Below are 17,374 nucleotides of genomic sequence, written 5' to 3' on the forward strand. Positions count from 1 at the left end.
CCACCCTGCAATCAAAGCCGGGATTATCAAGAGGCTGAAGACCAGATCCACTGCAGAGGTGGCTGGCACCTTTAATGTGTCTCAGCGTCAAGTGCAATGAATTAAAAAAGAGATTTGAAGAGACTGGAGATGTGTTTGACAAGCCCAGGACCGGCAGAGCATACAAGACTACTACTCAGGAGGAACGTTTGTTAATTAAAAAATTCAAAGCAAACCCCTCTTCCACTGCAGCAGAGCCCCAACAGGCCTGTGTCAACTAGAACAGTTTGTAGGATTCTGTCTTGCAATGGCCTCCATGGTTGAATCAGTGCCCAGAAGCCAACACTAAACAAAAGGCAAATAAAAAAATGTGTGGCATTTGCAAAGTCCCACAGCCTTCTAAACAGATGAACGCTGGAAAAGTGTCAGAAGGTGGATTTCTCTGATGAATCTTCAGTAGAAATACACCACAGCCACCGCAAATACTGCAGGAGACCTACTGGAGCCTCTATGGATCCAAAATACACCCAGAAAACAGTTAAATTTGGTGGTGGAAAGATCATGGTCTGGGGTTACATTGAGTATGGGGGTGTGCGAAACATTTGCAAGGTGGAAGGCAATATCAATAGCCTAAAATATCAAGAAGTATTAGCTACCTCTTATATTCCAAATCATAAAAGGGGTCAAATTCTGCAGAAGGATGGTGCTCCAACTCATACATCCATCTCTACAACCAAGTTCCTCCAGGCAAAAAAGATCAAGGTGCTCAAGGACTGGCGAGCCCAGTCATCAGACATGAATATCATTGAGCATGTTTGGGGTAGGATGAAAGAGGAAGCTTGGAAGACAAAACCAAAGAATCTAGATGAACTGTGGGAGGCATGTAGGACTGCATTCTTTACTATTCCTGATGACTTCATTAATAATTTGTATGAATCATGAACCGCAAGGATGCAGTCCTTCAAGCTCATGGAAGTCGCACAAAATATTAAATATGACTCTAATAGCACCACAACTTCATTCACCAATGTTAAGCAACATATATTTGTATTTTAACCCCTTCACCCCAAAGCCTGTTTTCACCTAAGTGACACGGCCAATTTTTACAATTCTGACCACTGTCACTTTATGAGGTCATAACTCTGAAACGCTTCAACGGATCCTGGTGATTCTGAGATTGTTTTCTCGTGACATATTGTGCTTTATGATAGTGGTAAAACTTCTTCGATATGACTTGCATTTATTTGTGAAAAAAACAGAAATTTGTTGAAAATTCAGAAAATTTAGCAATTTTCAAATTTTTCGTTTTTATGCCCTTAAATTAGAGAGTTATATCACATAATATAGTTAATACACAACATTTCCCACATGTCTGCTTTACATCAGCACAATTTTGGAAACATAATTTTTTTTTGTTAGGGAGTTATAAGGGTTAAAAGTTGACCAGCGATTTCTCATTTTTGCAACAAAATTTGCAAAACCATTTTTTTTACGGACCACCTCACACTTGAAGTGACTTTGAGGGGTCTATATGACAGAAAATGCCCAAAAGTGACACCATTCTAAAAACTGCACCCCTCAAGGTACTCAAAACCACATTCAAAAAGTTTATTAACCCCTCAGGTGCTTCACATGAATTTTTGGAATGTTTAAAAAAAATTGAACATTTAACTTTTTTTTCACAAAATTTTTACTTCAGATCCAATTTGTTTTATTTTACCAAGGGTAACAGGAGAAATTGGACCACAAAAGTCGTTGTACAATTTGTCCTGAGTACGCCGATACCCTACATGTTGGGGTAAACCATTGATTGGGCACATGGCAGAGCTCGGAAGGGAAGGAGCGCCATTTGACTTTTCAATGCAAGATTTGCTGGAATTGAGATCGGAACCCATGGCTCGATTGGAGAGCCCCTGACGTGCCTAAACAGTGGAAACCCCCACAAGTGACACCATTTTGGAAAGTAGACCCTCTAAGGAACTAATCTAGATGTGTGGTGAGTACTTTGAACCTCCAAGTGCTTCACAGAAGTTTATAATGTAGAGCCGTAAAAAAAAATTCATATTAATTTTCACAAAAAATGATCTTTTTGCCCCAAATTTTTTATTTTCCCAAGGGTAACAGGATAAATTGGACCCCAAAAGTTGTTGTGCAATTTGTCCTGAGTACGCTGATACTCCATATATGGGGATAAACCACTGTTTGAGCACATGGCAGAGCTCAGAAGGGAAGGAGCGTCGTTTGACTTTTCAATGCAAAATTGGCTGGAATTGAGATCGGAACCCATGTCGCCTTTGGAGAGCCCCTGACATGCCTAAACAGTGGAAACCCCCCACAATGGACCCCATTTTGGAAAGAAGACCCCCTAAGGAACTTATCTAGATGTGTGGTGAGCACTTTTAACCCCCAATTGTTTCACTAAAGTTTAGAATGTAGCGCTGTGAAAATTAAAAAAATCATTTTTTCTTTCCACAAAATGATGTTTCAGCCCACAATTTTTTTTTTCGCAAGGGTAACAGGAGAAATTGGACCACAAATTTTATTGTCCAATTTGTCCTGAGTACGCTGATATCCCATACATGGGGGGGAACCACTGTTTGGGCGCACGGCAGAGCTCGGAAGGGAAGGAGCGCCGTTTGAAATGCAGACTTAGATGGATTGGTCTGCAGGCGTCATGTTGCATTTGCAGAGCCCCTGATGTACCTAAACAGTAGAAACCCCCCCACAAGTGACCCCATATTGGAAACTAGACCCCCCGAGGAACTTATCTAGATGTGTTTTGAGAACTTTGAACCAACAAGTGTTTCACTACAGTTTATAACGCAGAGCCTTGAAAATAAAAAATCTTTTTTTTTCCACGAAACTGATATTTTAGCCCCCACGTTTTTATTTTCCCAAGGGTAACAGGACAAATTGGACCCCAAAAGTTGTTGTCCAACTTGTCCTGAGAACGCTGATACCCCATATGTTGGGGGGGACCACTGTTTGGGCGCACAGGAGAACTCGGAAGGGAAGGAGCACTGTTTTAGTTTTTCAAAGCAGAATTGGCTGGAATTGAGATCGGACGCCATGTCGCGTTTGGAGAGCCCCTGATGTGCCTAAACAGTGGAAACCCCCAATTCTAACTGAAATCGTAACCCCAACCTTAACCCCAGCCCTAGCCCTAGCCCCAACCCCAACCCTAACCCTAACCCTAACTCTAGCCCTAACCGTAGCCCTAACCCTAACGCTAATGGGAAAATGGAAATACATACATTTTTTAAAATTTATTATTTTTCCCTAACTAAGGGGGTGATGAAGGGGGGTTTGATTTACTTTTATAGCGTTTTTTTGGCGGATTTTTATGGTTGGCAGCCATCACACAATAAAAGACGCTTTTTATAAAAAAAAAAAGTTTTTGCATCACCACATTTTGAGAGCTATAATTTATCCATATTTTGGCCCACAGAGTCATGTGAGATCTTGTTTTTTGCGGGACGAGTTGACGTTTTTATTGGTACCACTTTCGGGCACATGACATTTTTTGATCACTTTTTATTCCGATTTTTGGGAGGCGGAATGAACAAAAACCAGCAATTCCTGAAATTCTTTTAGGGGGGCGTTTATACCGTTCCACCTGTGGTAAAATTGATAAAGCAGCTTTATTCTTCAGGTCATTACGATTACAGCGATACCTCATTTATGTAATTTTTTTATGTTTTGGCGCTTTTACACAATAAAAACTATTTTATATAAAAAAATAATAGTTTTTGCATCGCTTTATTCTGAGAGCTATAACTTTTTTATTTTTCTGCTGATGATGCTGTATGGCGGCTTTTTTTTTGTGGGACAAGATGACGTTTTCAGCGGTACCATGGTTTTTTATATCCGTCTTTTTGATCGCGTGTTATTCCACTTTTTGTTCGCCTGTATGATGATAAAGCGGCATTTTTTGCCTTGTTTTTTTTTTTTTTTTTTGTGGTGTTCACTGAAGGGGTTAACTAGTGGGATAGTTTTATAGAGCGGGTCGTTACGGATGCGGCGATACCAAATATGTGTACTTTTATTGTTTTTTTTTTATTTACATAAATAAATGGATTTATTGGGAATTGTTTTTCTTTTCTTTATTTGGGGATTTTTTTATTTTATTTTTATACATTGTATTTTTTTTTTTTTTTACTTTTTACCATTGTCCCAGGGTGGGACATCACTGTTTTACATCAGATCGTTGATCTGACAGTGTGCATAGCACTCTGTCAGATCAACGATCTGAGAGGCACGTTACAGAGGCTTGCCGGCGCCTGCACTCAGCAGCTCTCAGCAGGCGCCCGCAAGCCAGGTCAGTAAATGACCCGGAAGGAGTCCCGCGGCCATCTTGGATCCGGGGACTCCTTCCAGGTCACCGGAGCAGCGCGATCTCGTCGCGTTGCTCCGGTGGGAGAGCGCAGGGAGCCCCCGTCCCTGCGCGATCCCCCTCTATGCCGCTGTCACTATTGACAGCGGCATCAGAGGGGTTAAATGCCCGCGATCAGCAACAGCGCCGATCGTGGGCATTGATGCGGGGTGTCAGCTGTCATATACAGCTGACACCTGCACCCGATCACTGCGGCGCTCAGCGCGAGACCGCGGTGATCGGTGCGTCGTACTAGTACTGCTGCTGGCACTAATGCAGTGCCGGCAGCGCAGTACTAGTACGGCGCATGTCGTGAAGGGGTTAAGTTAATTATTTGTTTGTATATCACATTACTTTCTGTGGGCGACAAAACTTTTGTCTTGCCAAAATCTGACTATTCTGTGTCCATTAACTGATCAATATTTCTGCATTGATGCCAATTTATTTTCTTAACCTAAACCACATTTCAGAGGGTTTCAGCTTTCAAAATAATAATTTATACAACCAATGGATGAATTTAACGTTAGGTTATAAGCTTTTATTTACATAACATGGATAAGCGACATAACTTCTGTCAGGGAGTGTAAAGGGGATACTGAGCTTTATTTAGATGTCAAAGCAGCACAGACCTCTGATACTCAGACTCTGTTGCTGTGAGCCTGTTCTGGGGATTAGTCAATGTGCAGTTTATTTTAAATGCTAAGTGCGCCCACTATTTTAAGGGTCTGTCTCTATTTTGATCACCCCAAATCCTTTTCCAAGCGCACCTGGTTGATTTGGTTAGTGAGAGCACCGTTACCACTAAGGGCAGTCTCACACGTCCAGATAATTCCGGTACCGGAAAAAATCGGTACCGGAGTTATCCGTGTCCGTGTGCCCGTGTGCTCACGTAGGCCATACGTGCGGCACACGTGTGCCACCCGTGTGGCGAGTGGGTACCACACGGAGCGTGCAGGAGACAGCGTTAAAGTTTAGCGCTGTCCCCTGCATCGTGCTGAAGCCGCGATTCATATCTTCTCTGCAGCAGCCTTTGCTGCAGAGAAGATATGAATAATAGTGTTTAAATGAAAGATCTATGTGTCCGCCGCCCCCCCACCCCCTGTGCGCCCCCCTGCTGGTCAGAAAATACTCACCCGCTTCCCTCGTTGGCCGTCGCTCCTTCCTCTCTGCCCCGCGGCTTCCACTGTATGCGGTCACGTGGGGCCGCGATTACAGTCATGAATAGGCGGCTCCACCTCCCATAGGGGTGGAGCCGACTATTCATGATTTTAAATGAGCGGCCCCACGTGACCGCATACAGTAGAAGCCGCGGAGCAGAGAGGAAGGAGCGACGGCCAACGAGGGACGCGGGTGAGTATTTTCTGACCAGCGGGGGGGCGCACAGGGGGTGGGGGGGCGGCGGACACATAGATCTTTCATTTAAACACTATTATTCATATTTTCTCTGCAGCAAAGGCTGCTGCAGAGAAGATATGAATGGCGGCTTCAGCACCATGTGGGGGGGACAGCGCTTACTGTAGCGCTGTCTCCTGCACGCCACAGGGACCGCACACGGAGAATGTCCGTGTGAGGTCCGTGTTTTACACGGACCCATTGACTTTAATGGGTCCGTGTAATACGTGCGCTCGCACGAACACTGACATGTCTCCGTGTTTATCACACGGAGACACGGTCCGCAAAAAATCAATGACATCTGCACAGATGCATTGATTTTAATGGGTCTACGTGTGTCAGTGTCTCCGGTACGTGAGGAAACTGTCACCTCACGTACTGGAGACACTGACGTGTGAAACCGGCCTAAAGCGGCATGAACCTGGTGGCCATTCATATGATTGTGTAATGCAAAGGTGGACCAAGTCAGTCGGACCAAGAACCACTCTTAGGGTATGTGCACTTGGCATCTTTAAAAAGCTGGTGTAATGTGTGTTTTTTTACGTCTTTTTAAAAAAAAAAATCCATATAATAATAATAATTTTTGTTTATATAGCGCCAACATATTCCACAGCACTTTACAATTAAGCGGGGACATGTACAGACAATAAATTCAATACAAGTTAAGCCATTTAAACAGTGACATTAGGAGTGAGGTCCCTACTCGCAAGCTTACAATCTACAAGGAAATAGGGGGGTCACAATAGGTGAAAAGTGCTTGTTATTTCAGGTCTGGCAATTATTATACATAGGGATTTTCATACAAAGCTGCATGATCCGGTCATCAGCCCGTGTGTTTAAGTACAATAGTCAAGTATCAAGTGCAGTTAATCGTGTGCATGGAGGGTGTGGAGACAGATGAATAGTAGGGTGCAGATTCAGAATAATATTTGGAACGAGGGAACAGGGCAAAGTTAGTTTACTGAGTAGTTGATGTGGTAAGCTTGTTTGAAGAGATGGGTTTTTAAAGAGCACTTGAACAGGTCGGGGCTAGGTATCAGTCTGATCGTCCGGGGAAGTGCATTCCAGAGAGCTGGCGCAGCACGAGAGAAGTCTTGGAGACAGAGGTGCGAGGTTCGGATTACAGGGGATGTTAGTCTTAGGTCGTTTGTAGAACGGAGGGCACGTGTAGGGCGATAGACAGAGATGAGAGAGGAGATATAAGGCGGTGCAGAACTGTGGAGAGCTTTGTGGGTAAGAGAGATGAGTTTATACTGGACCCTGTAGCGAATGGATAGCCAGTGTAATGACTGGCACAAGATGGAGGCATCGGTGAAGCAGCTGGACAGAAATATGACCCCGGCTGCCGCATTCAAGATGGATTGGAGAGGAGAAAGTTTGGTAAGAGGGAGACCGATTAGAAGAGAGTTGAAGTAGTCCAGACGAGAATGAATAAGAGCGACAGTGAGGCTATGTGCACACGTTGCGGGTTTTACCGCGGATCCGCAGCGTTTCTGCAGCTGCGGGTCCGCAGCAGTTTCCATTGCGTTTACAGTAAACATGTAAACCAATGGGAAACCGCAAACCGCTGTGCACATGCTGCGGGAAAAAACGCGCAGAAACGCAGCGGTTTACATTCCGCAGCATGTCACTTCTTTGTGCAGAATCGCAGCGATTCTGCACACATAGAAATGCATTGATCGGCTTACTTCCCGCATGTGGCTGTGCCCACGATGCGGGAAGTAAGCAGATAATGTGCGGTTGCTACCCGGGGTGGAGGAGAGGAGACTCTCCTCCAGGCCCTGGGAACCATATTTGTGGTAAAAAAAAGAGTTAAAATAAAAAATAATGATATACTCACCTCTCAGCGCTGCACGCGGCCTGTTGTGAATTCCGTTCTTGGGCCCCCTCTGGTGGCTTTGAGTGGAACTGCTGATCTGTGATTTTTTCCTTCTCAGCTGCACTCACTTATTGTTCTGCTGGCTTTCCTATTTAACTTTGCTCATGTCGTTAGTTCATGCCAGCTGTCAATGTCTTAGGACTGGTTCAGATCTCACTTGGATTTCTCAGATGGCCTGTCCATTCCAGCAGAAGCTAAGTTCTTGCTAAGTTGTTTTTTGTGTCCATTTGCGTTGGAGTGTATTTCTCAGTGCCTGCTATTTTTCTTGTCCAGCTTGCTATTATGATATTTCCTTGCTAGCTGGAAGCTCTGGGGGTGCAGAGTTGCCCCTCCACACCGTGAGTCGGTGTGGAGGTCTTTTTGTATACTCTGCGTGGAATTTTTTAGTATTTTGTACTGACCGCACAGTTCCCTTTCCTATTCTGTCTATCTAGTGTAGATTTGGGCCTCCTTTGCTAAATCTGTTTCATTTCTGCGTTTGTTACTTCCCTCTTAACTCACCGTCAATATTTGTGGGGGGCTGCCTTTCCTTTGGGGAATTTCTCTGAGGCAAGGTAGTTTTCTATTTCCATCTTCAGGGGTAGTTAGCTCTTAGGCCGTTACGAGGCGTCTAGGGAGTTAGGAATGCTCCAGGGCTATTTCTAGTGTTGGTGTTAAGATTAGGGATTGCGGTCAGTAGAGTTACCACCTCCCCAGAGCTTGTCTATGATTTTTGTTTTAACCACCAGGTCATTTCTGTGTGCACCTAACCACCAGGTCATTTCTCTGTGCACCTAACCTCCAGGTCATTTCAGTGTGTATCTAACCACTAGGTCTTTTCAGTGTGCACCTAACCACCAGGTCATAACAGTACAGCTGGCCTACAAAGTGTTAATGCATCTCAAAAGAGGGAACAAAGAAGTTCTGAGTCATTTTTTTTTCCTTTGCAGCTTTTGTCTTTTTTTTTTCCCCTTAACCTCTGGGTGGTTCAAGACTCAGGTGCTGATATGGATATTCAGGGTTTATCCTCTCGTGTGGATCAGCTCGCTGCAAGGGTACAGAGTATTCAAGATTATGTTGTCCAGACTCCGGTGTTAGAGCCTAGAATTCCTATTCCTGATTTGTTTACTGGGGATAGATCTAAATTTTTGAACTTCAAAAATAATTGCAGATTGTTTTTTGCTCTGAAACCCCATTCCTCTGGTGACCCATTTCAGCAGGTGAAGATTGTTATTTCTTTGCTGCGTGGCGATCCGCAGGACTGGGCATTCACCCTTGAGCCAGGAAATCCTGCATTGCTCAATGTGGATGCATTTTTTCAAGCGCTCGGATTGCTGTATGATGAACCTAATTCTGTGGATCAGGTAGAAAGGACCTTGCTGGCTCTGTGTCAGGGTCAGGAAGCAGCAGAAGTTTACTGCCAAAAGTTTAGAAAGTGGTCTGTGCTCACGCAATGGAATGAGTATGCCCTGGCAGCAATTTTCAGAAAGGGTCTTTCTGAAGCCCTTAAAGATGTTATGGTGGGGTTTCCCACGCCTGCTGGTCTGAATGAATCAATGTCTTTGGCCATTCAGATTGATCGGCGCCAGCGTGAGCGCAAGGTTGTGCACCATATGGCAGTATCCTCTCAGCGGAGTCCTGAGCCTATGCAATGTGATAGGACTTTGACTAGAGCTGAACGGCAAGAACTCAGACATCAGAATGGGCTGTGTTTTTACTGTGGTGACTCTACTCATGCTATTTCTGATTGTCCTAAGCGTACTAAGAGGTTCGCTAGGTCTGTCACCATTAGTACTGTACAGCCTAAATTTCTCTTGTCTATTACTCTGATTTGCTCATTGTCGTCCTTTTCTGTTATGGCATTTGTGGATTCTGGCGCTGCCCTGAACTTAATGGATTTAGAATTTGCCAGGCGCTGTGGTTTTTCCTTGGAGCCGTTGCAGAGCCCTATTCCCCTAAGGGTGATTGATGCTACGCCATTGGCCAAGAATAAACCTCAGTACTGGGCTCAGTTGACCATGTACATGGCTCCCGCACATCAGGAAAATATTCGCTTTTTGGTATTGCATAATTTGCATGATGTTGTTGTGCTGAGTTTTCCATGGTTACAGGTACATAATCCAGTATTGGATTGTAAATCGATGTCTGTGACTAGTTGGGGTTGTCAGGGGATACACAGTGATGTTCCTTTGATGTCAATTTCCTCTCCCCCCTCTTCTGAAGTACCTGAGTTTTTGTCGGATTTTCAGGATGTATTTAATGAGCCCAAATCCAGTTCCCTACCTCCTCATAGGGACTGTGATTGTGCTATTAATTTGATTCCTGGTAGTAAATTCCCTAAGGGACGACTTTTCAATCTGTCGGTGCCAGAGCATGCCGCCATGTGGAGTTATGTAAAGGAGTCCTTGGAGAAGGGGCATATTCGCCCGTCTTCGTCACCGTTGGGAGCGGGGTTCTTTTTTGTTGCCAAGAAGGATGGCTCCTTGAGACCTTGTATAGATTATCGCCTTCTCAATAAGATCACGGTCAAATTTCAGTACCCTTTGCCTTTGCTTTCTGATTTGTTTGCTCGGATCAAGGGGGCTAGTTGGTTTACCAAGATTGACCTTCGAGGGGCGTATAATCTTGTTCGTATAAAACAGGGCGATGAATGGAAAACAGCATTTAATACGCCCGAGGGTCATTTTGAATACCTAGTGATGCCATTCGGGCTTTCTAATGCTCCATCTGTGTTTCAGTCCTTTATGCATGATATTTTCCGGAATTATCTGGATAAATTCATGATTGTATATTTGGATGATATTTTGGTCTTTTCGGATGATTGGGGGTCTCATGTGAAGCAGGTCAGGATGGTATTTCAGGTCCTTCGTGCTAATGCGTTGTTTGTTAAGGGGCCTAAATGCCTCTTTGGAGTTCAGAAGGTTTCTTTTTTGGGCTTCATTTTTTCTCCTTCAGCTATTGAAATGGACCCTGTTAAAGTTCAGGCTATTCATGATTGGACTCAACCTACATCTGTGAAGAGTCTTCAGAAGTTTTGGGGCTTTGCCAATTTTTATCGCCGCTTCATTGCTAATTTTTCCAGTGTGGTTAAGCCTCTGACTGATTTGACGAAGAAAGGCGCTGATGTGATGAATTGGTCCCCTGCGGCTGTTGAGGCCTTTCAGGAGCTTAAACGTCGTTTTACTTCTGCCCCTGTGTTGCGTCAGCCAGATGTTTCTCTCCTTTTTCAGGTCGAGGTTGACGCCTCTGAGATTGGGGCAGGGGCCGTTTTGTCTCAGAGAGGTTCTGATGGCTCTTCGATGAAACCGTGTGCTTTCTTCTCCAGAAAATTTTCGCCTGCTTAGCGTAATTATGATGTCGGCAATCGAGAGTTGTTGGCTATGAAATGGGCATTTGAGGAGTGGCGACATTGGCTTGAGGGAGCCAAGCATCGCGTGGTGGTCTTGACCGATCATAAGAATCTGATTTACCTCGAGTCTGCCAAGTGCTTGAATCCTAGACAGGCTCGATGGTCTTTGTTTTTCTCTCGTTTTGATTTTGTGGTCTCGTACCTTCCGGGATCTAAGAATGTGAAGGTTGATGCCTTTTCTAGGAGTTTTGTGCCTGATTCTCCAGGAGTCCTTGAGCCGGCTGGTATTCTCAAGGAGGGGGTGATTCTTTCTGCCATCTCCCCTGATTTGCGGCGGGTGCTTCAGGAGTTTCAGGCTGATAAGCCTGACCGCTGTCCCGTGGGGAGACTGTTTGGTCCTGATAGATGGACTAGTAAGGTAATTTCTGAGGTTCATTGTTCAGTGTTGGCTGGTCATCCTGGGATTTTTGGTACCAGAGATTTGGTTGCTAGGTCCTTCTGGTGGCCTTCCTTGTCACGGGATGTGCGTTCTTTTGTGCAGTCCTGTGGGATTTGTGCTTGGGCCAAGCCTTGCTGTTCCCGTGCCAGTGGGTTGCTTTTGCCCTTGCCTATCCCGGAGAGGCCCTGGACGCATATTTCCATGGATTTTATTTCTGATCTTCCGGTTTCTCAGAAGATGTCGGTCATCTGGGTGGTTTGTGATCGGTTTTCTAAGATGGTCCATTTGGTACCTTTGCCTAAGTTGCCTTCTTCCTCTGATTTGGTTCCTTTATTTTTTCAGCATGTGGTTCGTTTACATGGCATTCCGGAGAACATTGTGTCTGACAGAGGTTCCCAGTTTGTTTCTAGGTTTTGGCGGTCCTTTTGTGCTAGAATGGGCATTGATTTGTCTTTTTCTTCAGCGTTCCATCCTCAGACAAATGGCCAAACCTTGGAAACCTATTTGAGATGCTTTGTGTCTGCTGATCAGGATGATTGGGTGACCTTCTTGCCGTTGGCCGAGTTCGCCCTTAATAATTGGGCTAGTTCGGCTAATTTGGTTTCGCCTTTTTTTTGTAACCTTGGTTTTCATCCTCGTTTTTCTTCAGGGCAGGTTGAGCCTTCTGACTGTCCTGGTGTGGATTCTGTGGTGGACAGGTTGCAGCAAATTTGGACTCATGTGGTGGACAATTTGACGTTGTCTCAGGAAAAGGCTCAACGTTTTGCTAACCGCCGTCGCTGTGTTGGTCCCCGGCTTCGTGTTGGGGATTTGGTTTGGTTGTCTTCTCGTCATGTTCCTATGAAGGTTTCTTCTCCTAAGTTCAAGCCTCGTTTTATTGGTCCTTATAAGATTTCTGAAATTGTCAATCCTGTGTCTTTTCGTTTGGCCCTTCCAGCTTCTTTTTCCATCCATAATGTGTTCCATAGATCTTTGTTGCGGAGATATGTGGCGCCCATGGTTCCCTCCGTTGATCCTCCTGCTCCGGTGTTGGTTGAGGGGGAGTTGGAGTATGTGGTGGAGAAGATTTTGGATTCTCGTATTTCGAGGCGGAAGCTTCAGTACCTGGTTAAGTGGAAGGGTTATGGCCAGGAGGATAATTCTTGGGTCGTTGCCTCCGATGTCCATGCTGCCGATTTGGTTTGTGCCTTTCACTTGGCTCATCCTGATCGGCCTGGGGGCTCTGGTGAGGGTTCGGTGACCCCTCCTCAAGGGGGGGGGTACTGTTGTGAATTCCGTTCTTGGGCCCCCTCTGGTGGCTTTGAGTGGAACTGCTGATCTGTGAGGTTTTCCTTCTCAGCTGCACTCACTTATTGTTCTGCTGGCTTTCCTATTTAACTTTGCTCATGTCGTTAGTTCATGCCAGCTGTCAATGTCAGATCTCTCTTGGATTTCTCAGATGGCCTGTCCATTCCAGCAGAAGCTAAGTTCTTGCTAAGTTGTTTTTTGTGTCCATTTGCGTTGGAGTGTATTTCTCAGCGCCTGCTATTTTTCTTGTCCAGCTTGCTATTATGATATTTCCTTGCTAGCTGGAAGCTCTGGGGGTGCAGAGTTGCCCCTCCACACCATGAGTCGGTGTGGAGGTCTTTTTGTATACTCTGCGTGGAATTTTTTAGTATTTTGTACTGACCGCACAGTTCCCTTTCCTATTCTGTCTATCTAGTGTAGATTTGGGCCTCCTTTGCTAAATCTGTTTCATTTCTGCGTTTGTTACTTCCCTCTTAACTCACCGTCAATATTTGTGGGGGGCTGCCTTTCCTTTGGGGAATTTCTCTGAGGCAAGGTAGTTTTCTATTTCCATCTTCAGGGGTAGTTAGCTCTTAGGCCGTGACGAGGCGTCTAGGGAGAGTTAGGAACGCTCCACGGCTATTTCTAGTGTTGGTGTTAGGATTAGGGATTGCGGTCAGTAGAGTTACCACCTCCCCAGAGCTTGTCTATGATTTTTGTTTTAACCACCAGGTCATTTCTGTGTGCACCTAACCACCAGGTCATTTCTGTGTGCACCTAACCTCCAGGTCATTTCAGTGTGTATCTAACCACTAGGTCTTTTCAGTGTGCACCTAACCACCAGGTCATAACAGCGGCCGTCCGGTCTCAGGTTTGCTATGCGAGCAGGATCTGCGGTGACGTCGCGGTCACATGACCGTGACGTTGCGGTCACATGACCATGACGTCACGAAGGTCCTTCTCGCACAGCATCTTTGGAACCGGACTGCCACGTGCAGCGCCGAGGAGATCGGGACATCAGAGGGTGAGTATATAACCATGTTTTATTATTTTTAACATTACTAATGATGCTGCATATTGCTGCATATGCAGCATCAATAGTATAGGAGTAAACCCGCAGCGGAAACCACAAGACAAAACGTGATAAATCTGCAGGGATAACCGCAGTGGTTTTGCTCTGCAGATTTATCAAATCCGCTGCGGGAGAACCCGCAGGGACCCGAACCTACGTGTGCACATGGCCTAAGAGTCTTGGCAGTTTCAAAGGTGAGAAAAGGTCGGATTCTGGAGATGTTTTTAAGATGCAGGTGACAAAAGCGAGTGAGTGATCGGATATAGGGAGTAAAAGAAAGTTCGATGTTGAATGTGACCCCAAGACAGTGGGCATGCTGCTTGGGAGTTATGGTTGATCCCTCCAGGGTAATTTCGATGTTGGGTAGAGTGAGGTTAGTAGAAGGGAGAAACACAAGAAGTTCCATTTTGGAGAGATTTAGTTTCAGATAGAGGGAGGACATGATGTTAGAGACAGCAGACAGACAATCCTTGGTATTTTGAATTAGGGTAGGGGTGATGTCAGGGAAAGAAGTGTATAATTGGGTGTCGTCAGCATAGAGATGGTACTAGAACCCAAATCTGCTGATTGCTTGCCCAATAGGGGCAGTGTATAGAGAGAAGAGGAGGGGGCCTAGGACTGAGCCCTGCGTAACCCCGATAGTAAGGGGACGAGGAGAGGAACAGGAGCCGGCAGTAGCATAGTGGTGGTTTTCCAAGGGAAAGCAGCCAGAAGAATGGACTGGTCACTTCTTTTAGCTGTTCCCTGGCTTTCAAAGTGTGAAGTGGTTATAAGAAATTACAAAAGATGGAGCATATGTACAAGCTGTTCTAACGTTGCTGTGAATATATTCATTCTTTTTGGCTCTTTCTCAGGTGGGTTCTAGGTGTATGCATTTCGAACACCCAAGTGCTCTTAGTCTCAGACAGTTTACACAGGCACTCTCCTTCCGGTATATCCGGTTTTTGTATATCTTATAGCCTATTTCTATTTTAAATGAATGCTATTAAAGTTAAGTGATTTTATCCCTTGGAGCTGGATTCCCTTTTTTCCACATGCACACACAGGCATATAACATGTTCACACTCCAGGCTAGAAGGGGGAGCTTTGATCTAGCTTGTGGGTGGCTCCCCTATATATATTCTGGTCTGGAGGGAAAGTCAGCCAGTTTGAGAGATAGTTCCTGTCAGAGACACAGAGGAGAAGGAAGCAAAGGGACCATGCAGCCATGAGAAGTGCTGCAGCTCCTAGAGAAAGAGAAGGCGAAGGCCAAACAATTTGTAGAGAGCGTGTTGGGGAAGTGAATCACAAGTGAGTGAGAACTGGGGAGTACAACTGCGACTGGGCTACCTTTTTACAGAGCGCAGACACCGGTAGCCGGAAGATCGAGCTTGTGAGGGACTCCAAGACTCGCAGCAGAAGCCGGCCGGATAGCTAGACTACACGTCACCTGTCCGCCCATCTGGAAACACAGTGGCGCATAGAGCCCAGGTCGTGATAGAGACCCTGTAAAAAGGCTTGAGCCACCTGTCATACGGGTTAGTGTCCCACCTTTAAGGAGGACAGAGAGAACACTGAGGACTTTGACAGAAGCCACAGGCAGCAAGGGACTACACCACAGCGCTAGTAGGAAGGCTTCTAACTCCACCTGGTAAAGGGGACTCTGATCTCCCTTCCAAACCGGATGGATCCTGACTGTACCTGTGATCTGGTGCCCCGGATTGTGGCTGCCTGAAGTCTTCCGTAAAACCAGGTAAAGAGACTGCAAACCTGTGTCCTCCGTTTCTTTCTACACTACCCACCATCTCCATCTACACACCGGGAGCCTTGGGGACCTAGCTTCACCTGTGGGAAGTTATACCATCTTAGCTGCCATAACATGACCCCAGTGGACCCCTTTAAGCTGCGTCGGTCACCCCTAACCGAGAACCATAGGTGGCGCCACGAACACAAACTTTATTCAAAACCTCTTTAAGGACATTCCCTTTTACTTGGGCGCCCAGGGCCATGAACTGGGTCACCGCCACCCTGACATTCCCTTTAAGTACCGGACCTGGTACCGAGTACCCGGGGGCGACTCAGATGTGCACATAAACCTGAGAGAGCAGCTCTTCGCTCAGGTTAATAAGGGAGTCCCAATAAAACATCCTTATGACCTAATCGATGTCTTCAAAAATGTATTACTGGAAAAGGAGACTATCAATCCAATGGATGGCAAGAAGAACAAATGAATTAATTTTGGAACAAATCAACCAGACATGTCACTCTAAGCAAGGACCACCAATCTATGACTTGCCTACTGTGGACACCTCAGACAAAGAGAGCAATCACTGGAGAAGGTCAAAAGAAAAGAAGAAACAAGGCAATGAGGAAGACCAGCAAGCGATGGCTTGATATTATCAAGATAACGATGGAGAAGACCCTGGTGGACCTATCTTGGCTTGCACAAAATCCATCTTCCTACAAAGCACTAATCCATCAAGTCACAATGGCTTGAGTTTGAGCTGAAGGCCAATAATAATAATAATAATAATAATAATAATAATAATAAAAAATACCCTAATCGGGTAAATGGACAAGTTCTGTCTTCACGAGACAGCGATATTAACACAGAATCAAAGTAGGTAAAAGTGAAGTAAAGATGTCTGAATCCAACGATTTCATCCGTAAACCCACAACCTTGTCTTGCGCTCACCGCTGCCAATAATTCACTAAACATTGGACTTACCGCAGCCAAAGTCATGAGAACGTTGACCGATCCTGTGGCCACCGTTACGTACTGAACGGTCTCATCCGGCACTCCGGCTTGTCCATATATTGTATCTGCGTAGTAATAAACCTATACAACATGAAGACAGGAGACCTTACAGTAAAGACATATAAAAAAAGAGAGTAAACAATAACAATACTTTGTTTCCACGTTAACAATATAGTTCCTCCAATACACATATGAAAGGTGACAAATTACTGTACAATCTTCTTACACTGCTGAGAATTCTGCCTATCCCAAATATCTGCATTTTAACAGCAGTCCCTCTATAATTTGTCTAAGACCACGTACACACACGTTCAGTATTTGGTCAGTATTTTACATCAGTATTTGTAAGCCAAAACCAGGAGTGAGTGATAAATGCAGAAGCGGCGACATGTTTCTATTACACTTTTCCTCTGATTGCTCTCTCCTGGTTTGGGTTTTCAGATACTGATGTGAAATACTGACCCCATAATGAATGTGTGAACGAGGCCTAAGGGGGAACATTTCTCATTGTGGAGGGTGTGAGGAGAATTAAAGGTTAAATAACCTCTGCATAGAGGAAGAGGACATGAACTGTAGCACCACATATTGGAAGTAGCAATCTTAAAAGTCAATATTGACCCTTTAACAAGTTTTGCTGCATGTTTTAGGATAAGAAGTAAAGATCGGCGGACCGGTGAAGTTTGGGTTCTGGTACCTGACCCGAACTTTTTAGATATAGCACCAAACCCCATTGAAAATAATGGATTCCCGAACTGATAAGAAAAATTCTATCTCTCAAGTTTCTCCTTGTGGAGAGCACCAAGCTGGTGCAGGGATACTTATATGCCATGCAATGCCCTCCTGGAAATTTAGATATGCCTGTGGCAAGGTTCTTTAAAGAGTGAATATTGACGTTAGGATTGCTGCTTCC

At 45.1% G+C, this 17,374-nt stretch overlaps 1 protein-coding gene across 3 annotated transcripts in view; it reads right to left on the bottom strand.

The window, feature by feature from the left end:
• SLC2A5 (solute carrier family 2 member 5) overlaps positions 1–17,374 on the bottom strand; it is a 65,170-nt gene that overhangs the window by 27,508 nt on the left and 20,288 nt on the right. For all 3 annotated transcript variants that reach the window (XM_077250051.1, XM_077250052.1, XM_077250053.1), the window contains one exon: positions 16,435–16,545. In XM_077250051.1, the coding sequence (XP_077106166.1) occupies positions 16,435–16,545 (111 nt within the window). The remainder of the gene's footprint in view (positions 1–16,434; positions 16,546–17,374) is intronic.

This window comes from Ranitomeya variabilis, chromosome 4, assembly GCF_051348905.1.
Source record: "Ranitomeya variabilis isolate aRanVar5 chromosome 4, aRanVar5.hap1, whole genome shotgun sequence".
NCBI lineage: Eukaryota > Metazoa > Chordata > Amphibia > Anura > Dendrobatidae > Ranitomeya > Ranitomeya variabilis.